Here is a 16009-nt window from a genome sequence, read left to right as displayed (position 1 = left end):
TATAATTCTTCTTTCATGTGACTCCAAACAAGGAACAAAGTGGTTGACTCTTAACTGTCCTCTGAAAAGACCTAGCAAGCCACCCAGTTACACCAAACCTCCATGATGTCTAAAAGCAATTACAATTGAACAAAACACACAGCAATGAACTTGATGTGATAAATGACAACAGCACATCCAACTCTGTTGACCTTGCAGTGACCTTCTCACTGACAACTAAAGTATTTTGCCAAAACTGGGAAAACAGTCAAGCAATAAGTTGACTTACCATATCATATTTAAAAGATAATGTTCCAGACATGTGCTGTCGCACTGGTTTGCATGAGGGCGAGAGGTGGTGGCAAAGTTGTATACAGTTTGGAGGGAGTCATGTGGGAGTCCTCAACATTGCCAGTGTCATCAGAACAAAGTTAAGCAAGGAAATCTGCCCTCATCTGTCTTCACCACAGAATGGCAAGGGCATTGATTATACTGTGGTCTATCACAAAGAGTGACTTGATAGCTTCATTATTGATTAGGCCTCTTTTGAAATATTTATTCATGGATGTGGGCTTCACTAGTTGCATGAGCATTTGTTGCCCTGAGGAAGGTGATGGTGAACCTTAAGGTGTAGGGACATCTGCAGTGCTATTAGGAAGGGAATTCCAGGATCATGGTCAAGTAACTGAAGGAATAGCAATATAGTTCCAAGTGAGGACAGGATTTGATGAGAAGGAAAACTTACTGGTAGTGGTGTTTTCATCAATCAACTGCCAATGTCCTCTCAGGCAATAGAGGTTGCACATTTTGAAGCAGTTTTTGTGATTTGCTGCAGTGCATTTTGCCAATGGTACACAGTGCTGTAGTTGTCAGTTGTGGAGGAAGTGAATGCTTAAGGTGGTAGATGAAGTGCACTTAGTCAATGAGATGTAGACTGGTTGTGTACTGAGTGGACAATCCAGTCTGAAACATTATTGTCTCAATTGAAAGTTACTTCTGCAATATCACAATCCATTAATTAAATGAGCAAAGACGTCAGCATTAGAAACCAGAAGCCTTGTTAGATTTAAATTCTTTATACATTATGCACAGTTAATATCTTCATTAAGAATTTGTAATGAATTGTAATGGCATCGCTGGGTGATTAACGTTTTAAACATTTTTTTAGGTTTCACTCCTTTTGGAGATCTTTGCCCTTGAGGATCATGTAATCAGGATAAAAGTGAATGAGTTGAAGCCAATGAAGCTGAGATATGAAGTCCCTGATGTTATTGTTAACGAACCAGTCACACAAAGGTGAGATATCTGGTGCAACAAGCAAAATCTAGTTGGAAGGCTGTTATTTGTCAAAGTGCCTTTTACAATGAATTTATGTGCAGGCTAGACCTGACTCTCTCACGTGTTTCTAACATGATAATCTGGTGGCATATGGACCATGACCTGATATCAATCCATGTAGGAAGATGGTCATAGTTGTTGGATGTCAGTCATCTCTGCTCTAGGACATCTCGACAGAAGTTCCTCAGTGTATCCTAGGCCAAACCATCTTCAGCCGCTCCATCATGACCTTCCGTCCATCATAAGGTCAGAAGTGGGGATGTTTGCTGATGATTGCACTATTTGCAACTCCTGAGACACTGAATCAGTCCGTGTCCAAATGCAGCAAGATCTGGACGGTATCTTGGGGTGACAAGTGGTAAGTAACATTCGTGCCACACCATGCATTAGTATTATATGATCCCATCTGATTTATTTAATTGTGTAATAGGACACATTCGGTCCCATCATTACTTAGATTACAAATTGCCAAATTGTATATCAGTAAATAGTGGCAAAGTAATTAGGTAATATTCAACCTTAACTTTCCTCTCAGAAAATGTCAAGTGTGAAATACTAAATCCCAGCATAAAATATGAGCCCGAGCACACATGAAGGTAAAAAATAAAAATACTTCTTTGTTACACTATGGAATGTATGAGGTGATAATAATAATGCAAGCTTTGTCAATCATGACAATACAGGACAATATGAATGAAAGGAGTTGGTTGAAGTCGTTCAGTGTTTGAAAATGTGGGTCCATGGATGCTAGATCAAATGTAAGATGGTTGGAACAGATGGCAGAAGAAATTTTTCACACAGAGAGTTGTGAGCTTATCAAATTCACTTTCAAGGTTATTGATTGAGATAGAAATTCAGCATCCAGGATTAGATTTGATTCAGTAAATGAAAATGACTTGATAGGATTTGAAATCTGGAATGGAATATGGAAACAGAAATGTGATTGTCTGGTTGTTCGTGTGGAAGGTAAGTGCTGACTTGAATGGGTTTGCCCTTCTATGGATTGAGTTAAGTGTACTTCTTTTAAGTCTTCTTCTCCTCAAGAGACATGGTACACTTAGAGATAGGTACACATCTAAAGTCTGATATGTGCTATTGTTTACTCAATAAAAGGACTTGCCAAAGCTATAGCGGATGAGGCAGTGTGAGGTTACTGGATGAAGTAATAATGGATAAAAGAGAAATTGTGAGAAAGACTGATGGCACTTCAATGAATAAACTACTAGCTTCAGATAAGATATTTCCAGGGATACTGAGGGAACTGAAGGGAATTAAAGCATTGCTGCCTCACAGCACCAGGGACCAGGGTTAGACTTCAGCCTCAGGCGACTGTATGTGTGAAGTTTACACGTTCTCACCGTGTTTGTGTGGGTTTCCTCCGGGTGCTCCGGTTTCCTCCCACAGTCCAAACATGTGCAGGTTAGGTGAATTGGCTACGCTAAATTGCCCATTGTGTTCAGGGATATAAAGGTTAGGTGCATTCGTCAGGGAAAATGTAGAGTAATAGGGGAAGGGAATGGGTCTGGGTGAGATACTTTTTGGAGGGCCGATGTGGACTTGTTGGGGCAAATAGCCTATCTCCACACTGTAGGGACTCTATGAATTCTGTGAATGAAGGTAGAAATTTCAGAGATGTTGCGTTAGATACTGGGGTGGTTCTAAGGACTGGAGGATTATAAATGAATGTAATAATAATAATTATATACCTTTGAGAATTAACAAAATGGGAAAGAATAAATGTCATGATTACAGACTAGTCATTTTAACATTGACCATGAGAAGTATTTTAAAAGCAATAATCCAAGAAAAAAATAAGACACTTAAGCAAGCAATAACTAAAAATAGAAAAAGAGCAAAAAGATTTATTAAAAGTTATGAAAAAAAACTGCTGGAGAAACTCAGCAGTCTGGAAACATCTGTGGAGAGAGAACAAGAGTTAATATTTCAAGTCTGATATGACATCTTCAGAACAGGCAAGGGTAAACTGCTTTTTGTTGAGATAATGGAGTGGGTAGCAAAGGCAGTTGAACTTGAAAAAGTCATAAGATGAAGTAACATGAATTAGTCTTATTTGGGCACGGTAGTGCTGAAATGGACCAGGATGTCCTCAGTCGAGATGTAAAAACCAGTTCTCTGCCTTTGGATAAAGTTGCTGAGGCACAGCATGTAAATGAGAAACAAAAGCAGGTCAAAGATAGATTCTTGAGAAACACCAGAGATAGTTAGCGAGGTTTGAGAAGATTTGTAGCTTAGGTTGATGTTCTGGACGTAAGTTTGCTTGCTGAGCTGCAAGGTTCATTTTCAGATGTTTCATTACCATACTAGGTAACATCATCAGTGAGCCTCCGGTGAAGCACTGGTGGTATGGCCCGCTTTTTGTTTATGTGTTTAGGTTTCCTTGGATAGGTGATGTCATTTCCTGTGATGATGTCATTTTCTGTTCTTTTTCTCAGGGGTTGGTAAGTGGGATCCAAGTCAATGTGTTTGTTGATAGACTTCTGGTTGGAGTGCCATGCTTCGAGGAATTTTTGTGCGTGTCTCTGTTTGGCTCATCCTAGATGGATGTGTTGTCCCAGTGGAAGTAGTGTCCTCCCACATCTGTATGTAAAGATACCAGTATGGGTCATGTCTTTCTGTGGCTGGTTGATGTTCATGTATCCTGGTGGCTAGTTTTTTGCCTGTTTGTCCAATGTAGTGTTTGTTACAAGGTATTTTGTAAATTACATTAGTTTTGCCTTTTGTTTGTTTAGGGTCTTTCAAGTCCATTAGCTGCTGTTTTAGTGAGTTGGTGAGTTTGGGGGCTACCTTAGGTCTTGCCTTAAAGTCTTATTGAATTCTTTGAGGAGGTGACCAAGCATGTGGATGAGGGTAGAGCAGTGAATGTAGTATACATGGATTTTAGTAAGGCATTTGATAAGGCTCCCCATGGTAGGCTTATGCGGAAAGTCAGGAGGCATGGGATAGAGGGAAATTTGGCCAGTTGGATAGAAAACTGGCTAACCGGTCAAAGTCAGAGAGTGGTGGTAGATGGTAAATATTCAGCCTGGAGCCCAGTTACAAGTGGAGTTCCGCAGGGATCAGTTCTGGGTCCTCTGCTGTTTGTAATTTTTATTAATGACTTGGAAGAGGGAGTCGAAGGGTGGGTCAGTAAATTTGCAGATGATACGAAGATTGGTGGAGTTGTGGATAGTGAAGAGGGCTGATGTCGGCTGCAAAGAGACTTAGATATGATGCAGAGCTGGGCTGAGGAGTGGCAGATGGAGTTCAACTCTGTCAAGTGTGAGGTTGTCCACTTTGGAAGGACAAATAAGAATGCGGAATACAGGGTTAATGGTAGGGTTTTTAGTAAGATGGAGGAGCAGAGGGATCTTGGGGTCTATGTTCATAGCTCTTTGAAAGTTGCCACTCAGGTGGATAGAGCTTGTAAGAAGGCCTATGGTGTATTAGCGTTCATTAGCAGAGGGATTGAATTCAAGAGTCGTGAAGTGATGTTGCAACTGTACAGGACTTTGGTTAGGCCACATTTGGAGTACTGTGTGCAGTTCTGGTCGCCTCACTTTAGGAAAGATGTGGAAGCTTTGGAGAGGGTGTAGAGAAGATTTACCAGAATGTTGCCTGGAATGGAGAATAGGTTGTATGAGGATAGGTTGAGAGTGCTAGGCCTTTTCTCATTGGAACGGCGAAGGATGAGGGGTGACTTGATAGAGGTTTATAAGATGATCAGAGGAATAGATAGAATAGACAGTCAGAGAGAACAGAATGTTACAAGGGAACATAAATTTAAGGTGAAGGGTGGAAGGTATAGGGGGGATGTCAGGGGTAGGTTCTTTGCCCCGAGAGTGAGGGGGGCATGGAATGCACTGCCTGTGGGAGTGGCAGAGTCAGAATCATTGGCGACCTTTAAGCGGCAATTGGATAGGTACATGGATGGGTGCTTAAGCTAGGACAAATGTTCGGCACAACATCGTGGGCCGAAGGGCCTGTTCTGTGCTGTATTGTTCTATATTCTATGCTCTACCATGATGCTAAGTGGTCTGAGTAGTGGTCATTTACAAAATACCTTGCAAGAACTGTAGCAAACATTACATTGGACAAACAGGCAGAAAACTCGTCACTAAGATAATGAATATCAACTAGCCACAAAAAGACATGACCCATTCTCATTTGTATCTTTACATACAGATGAGAAAGGACACCGCTTATATTGGGACAACACATCCATCATAGGACAAGCCAACAGAGACACGCACAAGAATTCCTAGAAGCATGGCACTCTCTCCGAAACTCAATCAACAAACATATTGACTTTTTAGATCCCATTTATCACCCCCTGAGAAAAAGAACTGGAAATTACATCACCAGTCCAAGGAAACCTAAACACATAAATAAAAAGTGGGCCGTACCACCTGTGCTTCACCAGAGGCTCACTAATGATGTTATCTAGTATGGTGATGAAGCGTCTGAAAACGAACCTTCCAGCTCAGCGAGCAAACTTACAACCAGAACCAGTGATAGTATCAAAGAGAGTAGGAAAAGAAGTCCTTGTATATGGTAAGCTGACTATAACTGGGTCGAGAGGATTTGAATTAGGGGAGTCCATGCTGGTGACAGTGAGGAAACGTTGGAAGAGGATAATGTGGTTGACCATTTCAGAATCTACAGACACAACAAAGAGAGGACGAGGATAACTTTGTCACGATCACATTGGATAGCATTCGTGATTTTGTTGAAGGTTTTTTGATATTGTTGTTACGACACAGAGACAGACAGCTGTACCAAATCAACCTTCTATCCTTGTATTCACAACACAGTAAAATTGAAATGTTCTAAGACCCTCAAAGTTGACCCCAGTGGTTTCTAACCAGATTTTGAGTAACCAACCCGAGACTCTGTGAATAATCTATTTTTGACAGCGGTTTGTAGTTTAAACAAAGATTGAGCAATTTATGAGTGATAGTCATTTCAGTGAGCAAAATTAAACAACACAGTAATCTAATTAATGTTTGTGATTTAACCTTTGTTTACAATTGTATTCACACAAAAGACAGTCTGACAAACAGACACAGTTAAGAGATAAATAATAGAAAACTGGATCGAAGGGTCTGTTTCCATGCTGTACATCTCTATGACTATGACTCTGTAAGTAGTTTATAATGCATTGTTCCACAGATATATATGATTGTTTCTTGTTTGGTTCTCTGAAGATGTCGATCAGGGCCACATTTTTAGTTCACTCAGAGGAAGTCAGCTTATACTTATCATGAGTTTCTGTTCTCTGAACTTCCAATAGCTGTTCATGGGAGGTGAGTCAGGGAGCTTTCAAACCTTCACAGTGTTTCATTACAACCCATTCTTTCTGACAGAAAACACACTCAGGTTAACTTTCTCATGTGGTGTTGTCCATGTACATCTACCATCTGCTTGAACATGAGGCCTCTACCAGACTTGCTAGAACGAAGTCTGAGGTACTGACCTTGTTAATGCTGTCTTTTTAAGCATAGTGCTCTCCCCAGGTTTCAAATTATCTGTAGAACCTTTTGATCAAGAACCAATCTGCAATTAACTTCCATGCCTGGCCACACAAACAAAAATCAGCTTGTTTGGTCTTTCTTTTTCCATAAGATCCCGTCTAATGTCCAAGCGTCATTTTCAGCTTGTAGTTCTCAATTCTCAGCTCCAAACCAAAATCTATGAAAGAATAAAATAAAAATAATGAAAAAGCTGTGACGCTTCTGGTACTGTGGCATTTATTAATTTTGTGGTTGCTGTATTCATTTGACACCAGAAGTGACTGACATAAATTAAAGTGTACATGGAACTTTTAATCTCTCAAACCATTTTTTATCTGGGACTAAGTTGTCAGGTTGATCATAGTTTTTAAGAATTTGATTTGCTCATTTATCAGTTAAGTGTCACAACTGTGCTTCAGATCTGAGAGTAAATTTGAGTTGCACCGTGCATTTGTTATATTTTATTGTTTTATTGTTAGTGGAGTAAAGTGGAATATATGGTTGGAAAAACATATTTGCATTATAACATGATTTTAGTGTCTCATTTCTATTCCTGGCAGGTCAAGGATATACTGTGTTTAAATATATTGTGCAATTTGTACCTTTAAGGTAGCATGCCAGTATGAGTGCTTGCTGCCATTTCAATTCATTATGTATCTGTATATGCTATTGAATGTGAAAATATCTATTTTCCTTCTGACCATGTTATAAAATGGGAACTCTTTGTAAATATGGCACGCTATTTAGAGCATTTATTTTGTGTGTTTTCCAGACTGACTGTAGTGTGTAATGATGGGCTTTCTTTAACACTGGCTGCAGCTAATGGATGCACCCACGTACTGGTTATAGCAAAGCCATTTCGAATGGAAATTCAGAATCATGGTGAAGTATCCATGTGTGTGAATTCTCTTGGGTATTTATACTTTGAACATCTGCGTAAGAAGTCACAATCTGAAGTGTAAGTTTCCAGTGCTGTAATTCATTTCCTGTTATTTATATCCCAATCAATAGCCTAGAAATTTTCTGATCGTGATGGAATTTAGCCATATCAGCCAGTCAAGCCTGTTGCATCAATTAAATTATGGTTTATCTGTATCTTAACTCAACTTGCCCTTCTTAGCTAAATCCTAAAACACCTGCCCAACAAAAATTATTTGCCACAATTTAATTTGAAATTTAAGAATATAAGAAATAGGAGCAGGAAAAGACTGGCTATTTGAACCTAGGCTTCCATGGCTTCGATTTTGGCTGATCTTAGAGACCAAAAACCTGTCTCTGTCAGCCTTAAATATATCCATTGATGATGCATCCACAATCCTGTTGAGATAGAGAATTTCAGCTTCACAACCAGTTGTTCCCTGATGCTGAAACAACCAGCTCGTATGCATTTTCCCAGCCAGGGGAGACAGTGCCTCAGAGTATGTCCTGTCAAGCCCTTTTTAATCATGAATATTTCAATGAGATTACTTCTCATTCTTTTAAACGGCAGAGAATATAGACCCACCATAGGACAAACCTTTCTGTCCCAAGACCAATGCGACCAACCTTCACTGTACTGCCTCAAATGCAAAAATAGCCTTCTTTATATTTGAGATCAAAATCGCACGCAACATTCCAAATGTGGTCTTAGTAAACTGGAGTAGCAAGATTTTACTTTTGTACTCCAATCCCCTGGCAAGAAAGGGCAAATCACCATTTGTTTTCCGAACTGCTTGCTGTGCCTCCATGCTTTTTTTTTGTGTTCCTTCTTTGAGTACAGCCAAGCCTATTTGAATATTAACATTTCCAAGTTTCACACTGTTTAAAAAAGTTTTGCTTTTCTGTCTTTACAAACAAAATGAATAACCTCACACTCTTCAATGTTTTACCCTATCTGTCACCTTGTTGACCACTCAGTTATCCTGTCTATCTCTTTTGCAGTGTCTTTATTTCCTCACAGCTTGTGTTCCCATGAAGATTTATATCATCAGCAAACTTGAATACATTACTCTCTGTCTCGATATCTAAATATTTTTAACCAACCTGTTTAAAGTTGTTAGAGTAGGTGGGACTTAAACACAACCCTAAACTTTGCAGAGGTAGAGATATTACTGCTGTGCCACAACAGCCTTTATCTCTTTACCAAAGTCATTAAGGTAGCTTGTAAACAGTTAAAACCCCAGAACTAATTTTTATGCCACTCCATTAGTCACATTTCTACTAACTTGAACTTGCCCCATTTATCCCTATTTTCCACTTCCTGACAATCCTTTAATCATGCGCACGTATTACCCAACTCAATGAGCCTTACCTTGTGCATTCATCTTTTGTGTGGCATTTTATTGCATTTCTTGTGGAAATCCAAATATGCCAATCTCCACCATGCTGTCACAATTTCCTGAATTTTTTTTGACTGAAGATCCTTTCTCATTGATGTCCATAATATCATCCTTTTCCTTTGTGACTTTTCAAAATGTTTTGTACCTTGGAATATTTATTTGCCAACCTTGCTTAACGTGTACATAGCTCTCAGTAGTAGTTAGAACTAAAGCATTTCCTGTAACTTTATTTGTGCCACCACATCATGGCTTTATGCTGATGCAGCACAAGTAAATAACTTCAGTACTTATTACAATTCCTTGAATGGACCTTACTTTATGATATATTAAAGATATTAAACTCTCTGTCCCTTCCAGTTCTCACTCAAATTACCTTTGCGCATATTGATATACAATCATATTGCCTCAACATTTATCTTTGGATATCTACATCTCTTTTCACCCATACACTCCTCTATTGCTAAAGTCTTTCTCCCATACTCTGACCAGCTTCGTTGGTTAAGTCTTGTGCGTATACAGTTTCCTTTCCTGTCACACCCTGGTTACCATATCCTATCGGTGCTTAATTATGAAACTCATCAGGGCACTAGATCCAATATGATTCAGGTGAAAGCTGTTGCGATATTATTGTTCCCCGTTTTCCAGTTCTGGTGCTGGTGACTCACGAATCAAAACCTATTTCTTCCACACCAGTCTTTGAGCTATGCATTCAATTCTTTGAACTTACTTAGAGTCATAGAGTCATAAAGATGTACAGCATGGAAACAGACCCTTCAGTCCAACCCGTCCATGCCGACCAGATATCCCAACCCAATTTAGTCCCACCTGCCAGCACCCGGCCCATATCCCTCCATACCCTTCCTATTCATATACCCATCCAAATGCCTCTTAAATGTTGCAATTGTACCAGCCTCCACCACATCCTTTGGCAGCTCATTCCATACATGTACCACTCTCTGCGTGAAAACGTTGCCCCTCAGGTCTCTTTTATATCTTTCCCCTCTCACCCTAAACCTATGCCCTCTAGTTCTGGATTCCCTGACCCTAGGGAAAAGACTTTGTCTATTTATCCTATCCATGCCCCTCATAATTTTGTAAACCTCTATAAGGTCACCCCTCAGCCTCCGACGCTCCAGGGAAAACAGCCCCAGCCTGTTCAGCCTCACCCTATAGCTCAAATCCTCTAACCCTGGCAACATCCTTGTAAATCTTTTCTGAACCCTTTCAAGTTTCACAACATCTTTCCGATAGGAAGGAGACCAGAATTGCATGCAATATTCCAACAGTGGCCTAACTAATGTCCTGTACAGTCACAACATAACCTCCCAACTCCTGTACTCACTACTCTGACCAATAAATGAAAGCATATCAAATGCCGCCTTAACTATCCTATCTACCTGCAAGTCCACTTTCAAGGAGCTATGAACCTGCACTCCAAGGTCTCTTGTTCAGCAACACTCCCTCGGACCTTACCATTAAGTGTATAAGTCCTGCTAAGATTTGCTTTCCAAAAATGCAGCACCTCACATTTATCTGAATTAAATTCCATCTGCCACTTCTCTGCCCAGTGGCCCATCTGATCAAGATCCTGTTGTAATCTGTGGTAACCTTCTTCGCTGTCCACTACACCTCCAATTTTGGTGTCATCTGCAAACTTATCACCTGTACCTCCTTTGCTCGCATTCAAATCATTTATATAAAATGACAAAACGTACAGGGCTCAGCACCGATCCTTGTGGCACTCCACTGGTCACAGGCCTCCGGTCTGAAAAACGACCGCCCACCATCACCCTCTGTCTTCCAGCTTTGAGCCAGTTCTGTATCCAAATAGCTAGTTCTCCCTGTATTCCATGAGATCTAACCTTGCTAACCAGTCTCCCTTGGGGAACCTTGTTGAATGCCTTACTAAAGCCCAGATAGATCATATCTACTGTTCTGCCCTCATCAATCCTCTTTGATACTTGTTCAAAAACTCACTCAAGTTTGTGAGACATGATTTCCCACGAACAAAGCCATGTTGACTATCCCTAATCAGTCCTTGCCTTTCCAAATACATGTACATCCTGTCCCTCAGGAATTCCCTCCAACAACTTGCCCACCACCAACCCCCACCCTCCTTTCACTTATCTCTCCACCCTTCAGGCTCTCTGCCTGTATTCCTGATGAAGGGCTTTTGCCTGAAATGTCGATTTTACTGCTCCTCGGATGCTGCTGGAACTGCTGTGCTTTTCCAGCACCACTCTAATCAGTGGCACCACGTTAGCCAACCTCCAGTCTTCCGGCACCTCACCTGAGAGTATCGATAATACAAATATCTCAGCAAGGGGCCCAGCAATCACTTCTCTAGCTTCCCACAGATTTCTAGGGTACACCTGATCAGGTTCTGGGGATTTATCCACCTTAATGAGTTTTCAAGACATCCGTACTTCCTCTTCAGTCATATAGACATTTTTCAGTGTGTCACTATTTATTTCCCTCCATTCTATATCTTCCATATCCTTTTTGAAAGTTCTTGCCTAATACTGTCTCACTGTGTCAGGGACCCGTGTTCAATTCAGCTGTCCGGTGACGTCTGTGTGGAGATTGCACATTCTCCCTGTGTCTGTGTGGAGTTTTCTCCCACAGTCCAGTGATGTGCAAGTTAGGTGGATTGGCCATGCTGTGTTTGTAGTGTCCAAGGCTGTGCAGGCGAGATGGATTTACAGGTTACAGGGATAGGGTAGTGGGGTGGACCTTGGTAGGATGCTCTTGGGAGGGTTGGAGTGGAGTTAATGGACCAAATGGCCTGCTTCCACACGAGGGATTTTATGATTCTATTCTGACCTTCCACCTGGCAAAGTGTTTAACTGAATTCTTTGCATTCCTCTTTTTAGTGAAAAACAAACATGTTGCAAATTAAAAGATTAATTTAATGTGAAAATACTGTAATTGAATGAAGTTGTTGGTATTAATTTGAAGGATTAGCAGGTATACTAAAATAGAATATGATGAAATTTTATTCAGATATATTAACTACTTCACTTTGAAAACAATTAGTATATTTGGTAATGAAGCTCAGAATAGTAATTTTCTATTTTGTGCATATAGAAACATAACAGGAAGCCGACAGGAAGGCAAAAGAAAACGTGACATGGAGACCCAGGAGGTAAGGAACAAGTAGGTGGTGTTTGGAAAACAGTCCAAATACTAGAAAGCAGGAACGATGGTAAAAGTCTGTTTCTTACAGACATATGTACTGTAAAAATCTGTTTTGAATCATCTGCTGCTTTTGTCTATCCCAGTGTGGCAGTCAAGAAAAGTTGGGGGCAAACGCATTCAGGAGGTGCAGAACAGACCGTCAGAAGGAGGAAGCAAAAGACTGTCTCAAATTTTGAGAGATTTGGCAGTAATGCAATTAGATTTTCTAAGATTGGAGAAAATGGCTTATAGAAAACTTTTGACTGGACAATCAAGGATTCAAGGAATCTAAAATTCTTCAATGTTAACAATACAAAAGGCTTTTATCCACTTCCTTCTGTATGAATCGTGCATGAATGGTTAACATTTTCAATGAATTTTCATTATTAGTAAACAAATTCTACCTCTTTTGCCCCACTTGTTGATTGTTGATGTTGCAAAAAGATTTCAACCTTCAAATAGACTTCTGGAGCTCTCGGATTTACGTGAACTGACTTTGGATATTTATTTGCTGATAGGGTATCTCCTCTAACACACTGGAACGAAAGGTTACTATCTCCTTCAAAATAATGAACCTATCGTGCTATGATCCGAGAATTAGAGAAAGAAAGCAATAAGCATTTCAGCGACAGTTATGTTTATTTATGTTATGCCTTTAAGGTAATGAAATACTTCAGGTGTTTGATAAGGCAAAGTATTAGACAAAGCTACAGAAGGAGATATAAATTTTTAAAAATCAACAATGCGGTTTGCCTAGTTCAGTTAGAATTCATTGTCTCTAATTGCTCTTGAGAAAGTGGAGGTGAGCTGCCTTCTTAAACTACTGCAATCCATTTGCTTTGATATACGCACAATGCCAATAGGGATGGAGTTCCACGATTTTGACCCAGCTGTACTGAAGGAATGGTGATATGCAAGTTTTGGTGTTCCTGCATATCTGCAACCCTTGTTCATCTTTCTGGTGGTAATCATGGTTTTGGAAGGAAGTATGTCAGAAGTCTTTGTGAATTTCTGCAGAGTTGTAGACAGTACACACTGCTGCAACTGAGTGTTGGTTGTGAATGTGGTGCTGGATGGTATCAAGCTTCTTGAGCATTGTTGGAACTGCTGTCATCCAGACAAGTGGGGAGTATTTCATTATACTCACAATTTGTGCCTTGTAGATGGTGGACAGGTTTTGGGAGTTGGTAAGTTGCAGAATCATAGCTTCTGACCTGCTGTTGTAGCCACTGTGTTTCTATGGCTAGTCCAGTTTAGATTCTAGTCAATGATAACCCCCAGAATGTTGATATTGCAGAATTCAGTGATGGTGATGCTTCTGTATGTCAAGAGGTGATGGTTAATTTGTTTCTTGGTCGAGATGTTCCATGCTTGGCACATGTGTGATGTGAATATTACTTATCACTTGTCAGCCCTAGCTTGGATTTGAGCAGGTCTTCCTGCATTTGGACATGGACATAGTATCTAATGAGTTGTGAATGGTGCTAAATATTGTGCAGTCAACGGCGAACATCTCCACTCCTGTCCTTCTGATGAAGCAATGCAAGATGGTTGGGCATAGGACGCTACTCTGAGGAACTGCTGGAGAAATGTCCTTGAGGTGGGTTGACTGATCTCCAACAATCACAGTGTCTTCCTTTGTACCAGGTATGACTCTAATCAGCAGAGAGTTTTTCCCTGATTCCCATTTATTCCAGTTTTGCTAGAGCTGCTTGATTCCACACTTGCTCAAATGTGACCTTCATGTCAAGGACATTAGCTCTCAGCCCACCTCTGGAATTCAGCTTTTTTGTTCATGTTTCATTTAAGAATGTAATGAGATCAGGAGCTGAGTAACCCTGGTGGAACCTAAACTGAGGGTCAGTGAACAAGTTATTGAAAAGCAGGTTTAATAACATTGTTGATGACTCCTTCCAAGCCTTTACTGATGATTGAGAGGAGATTGCTGAGGCGGTAATTGGCCGGGTTAGATTTGTCCTGCTTTTTGTGTACAAGGCACACCTGAGCAATTTTCCACATAGTCATCTCAATGCCAGTGTGGCAGCTGTACTGGGACAGCTTGACTAATTCAAGGATCATGAGGTGCTGTGGGCCATTAGTAGCAGCAGAAAGAAGAATTTTCAGCACATTTGTTGGAATGTTCATAGGGCTCTGGCCTTTGCAATACCCAATGCCTTCAGCTACTTCTTGATACTATGTGCAGTAAATTTAATTGACTGAAGACCTTCATCTGTGACGTTGAGGACTTCTTGAGGATGATGTGCATCATTCAGTTGGCTCTCCCGGATGAAGATATTTGTGGAGCTGCCTCCACCAAAATTCACAACTGGATGTAACTAGACTACAGAGCTTAGATCTGATATATAATTGATGAATCAGTTAGCTTTATTTATGACTTATTGTTTATGTTTTTGGCATGCTGGTAGTCCTGTTTTATAGCTTCACCAAGCTGAAAACTCATTGCATGTTGTTGCTGCTGGTATGCCTTCTTGCAGTTCTTGTTGAACCAGGTTGGCTTGATGATTATGTTCAAATTGGGATTATGCAAGGCAATGAAGTTGCAGATTGTCTTCTTTCTGCTGCTACTAATGGCCCACAGCACCTCATGATCCTTGAACCGAGCACTTGTTCAGGCAAACTAAGAGGATTCTATTGCACTCTTTACTTGTACCTTTTAGATGGTCTATAGGCTTTGTGGAGTCAGGACTAGAATTCTGTAGAATTCCTCATCTCTGATCTATTGTTGTAGTCATGCTATATTTTTGTTTGATCCAGTTCAGTTTCTGGTCAATGGTAACCCCTAAGACAGGGATTCCCAAATGATAGATTGTGAATCCACTAGGTGTCATGAGTAAAATTTGCACTCTCAGACTTCAAGGTAGCAATGGCTTATGTGGAATAGCAACCAAATGCTGAGAGCTGCATAAATCTTTGGCCTTTTTATAAGTGGCCTAACTTACTGAGCGCAGAGTTCTGAACACTGTGTGGAAACACTGTGAAAATCAAACAAAATAGTAAATGCTGGAGAAAATCAGCAGCTCCAGCACCGTCTATGGAGAGAAATAAAGTCCATGTTTTGAGTCCACTTGAATCTACTACAACAGGGTTGTAGTAGAAATTTATTTGAGATGAAATGTTGCAGAGGATTTCTCCCCAGTGTGGCTTTCCTAGAATTGGTGTGAAACCCTAAAAGTTAGAGCTACTTGGAAAAATAGTTCCTTTTTTTTTTAAAGCGTTCGATTTTTCCTCTTTCTGCTTTCTTTTCCTGCCCACCAACTAGTGCTGGAATACAGTTCGATCAAGTGGCAACATGTGATGAACGAAACATGTCACTTGAATCCTTCCCTCTCCGTTGATGCTGCCAGACCTTCCAGCACAGTTTGTTTTTGTTTCAGATTTCATAGGTTGTTTGCACATATATAACATTTGCCATGGAGGTCATTAATTAATGATAAAAATCAGGAATATTGCCTGATTTTCTACCTTTCCCTAACTCATAATGCTGAAGCCGTATATTGTAATCCTCTTGCTATTGTACACTGAGACTTAACACAATGGCCTGCCTGCTTTGTAAAAGTAGTGTATGGAACAAGTGGAGAAGCCCCAGCTAAAATTTCACATGGTGGGTAAATCAGCGGTGTTTTCCATTTTATTTCACTGTCCAGCAAGGACTTCTCTCTAGATACC

At 40.3% G+C, this 16009-nt stretch overlaps 1 protein-coding gene across 7 annotated transcripts in view; it reads left to right on the top strand.

Moving 5' to 3' along the window:
- LOC122553854 (neutral alpha-glucosidase C-like) overlaps nt 1–16009 on the top strand; it is a 143550-nt gene that overhangs the window by 26652 nt on the left and 100889 nt on the right. For all 7 annotated transcript variants that reach the window (XR_015757991.1, XR_015757992.1, XR_015757993.1 and 4 more), the window contains 3 exons: nt 1148–1275; nt 7600–7785; nt 12233–12290. Coding sequence is in view for 4 of the 7 variants with exons in the window: in XM_043698273.2 (XP_043554208.2) it covers nt 1148–1275; nt 7600–7785; nt 12233–12290 (372 nt within the window). In the remaining 3 variants the exon portion in view is untranslated. The remainder of the gene's footprint in view (nt 1–1147; nt 1276–7599; nt 7786–12232; nt 12291–16009) is intronic.

This window comes from Chiloscyllium plagiosum, unplaced genomic scaffold (assembly GCF_037043375.1).
Source record: "Chiloscyllium plagiosum isolate Xiang-an unplaced genomic scaffold, Cpla_swu_hap1 HiC_scaffold_8, whole genome shotgun sequence".
NCBI lineage: Eukaryota > Metazoa > Chordata > Chondrichthyes > Orectolobiformes > Hemiscylliidae > Chiloscyllium > Chiloscyllium plagiosum.
The sequence above is the reverse complement of the archived record's forward strand: the minus strand, read 5'-3'. Positions and strand labels throughout refer to the sequence as shown.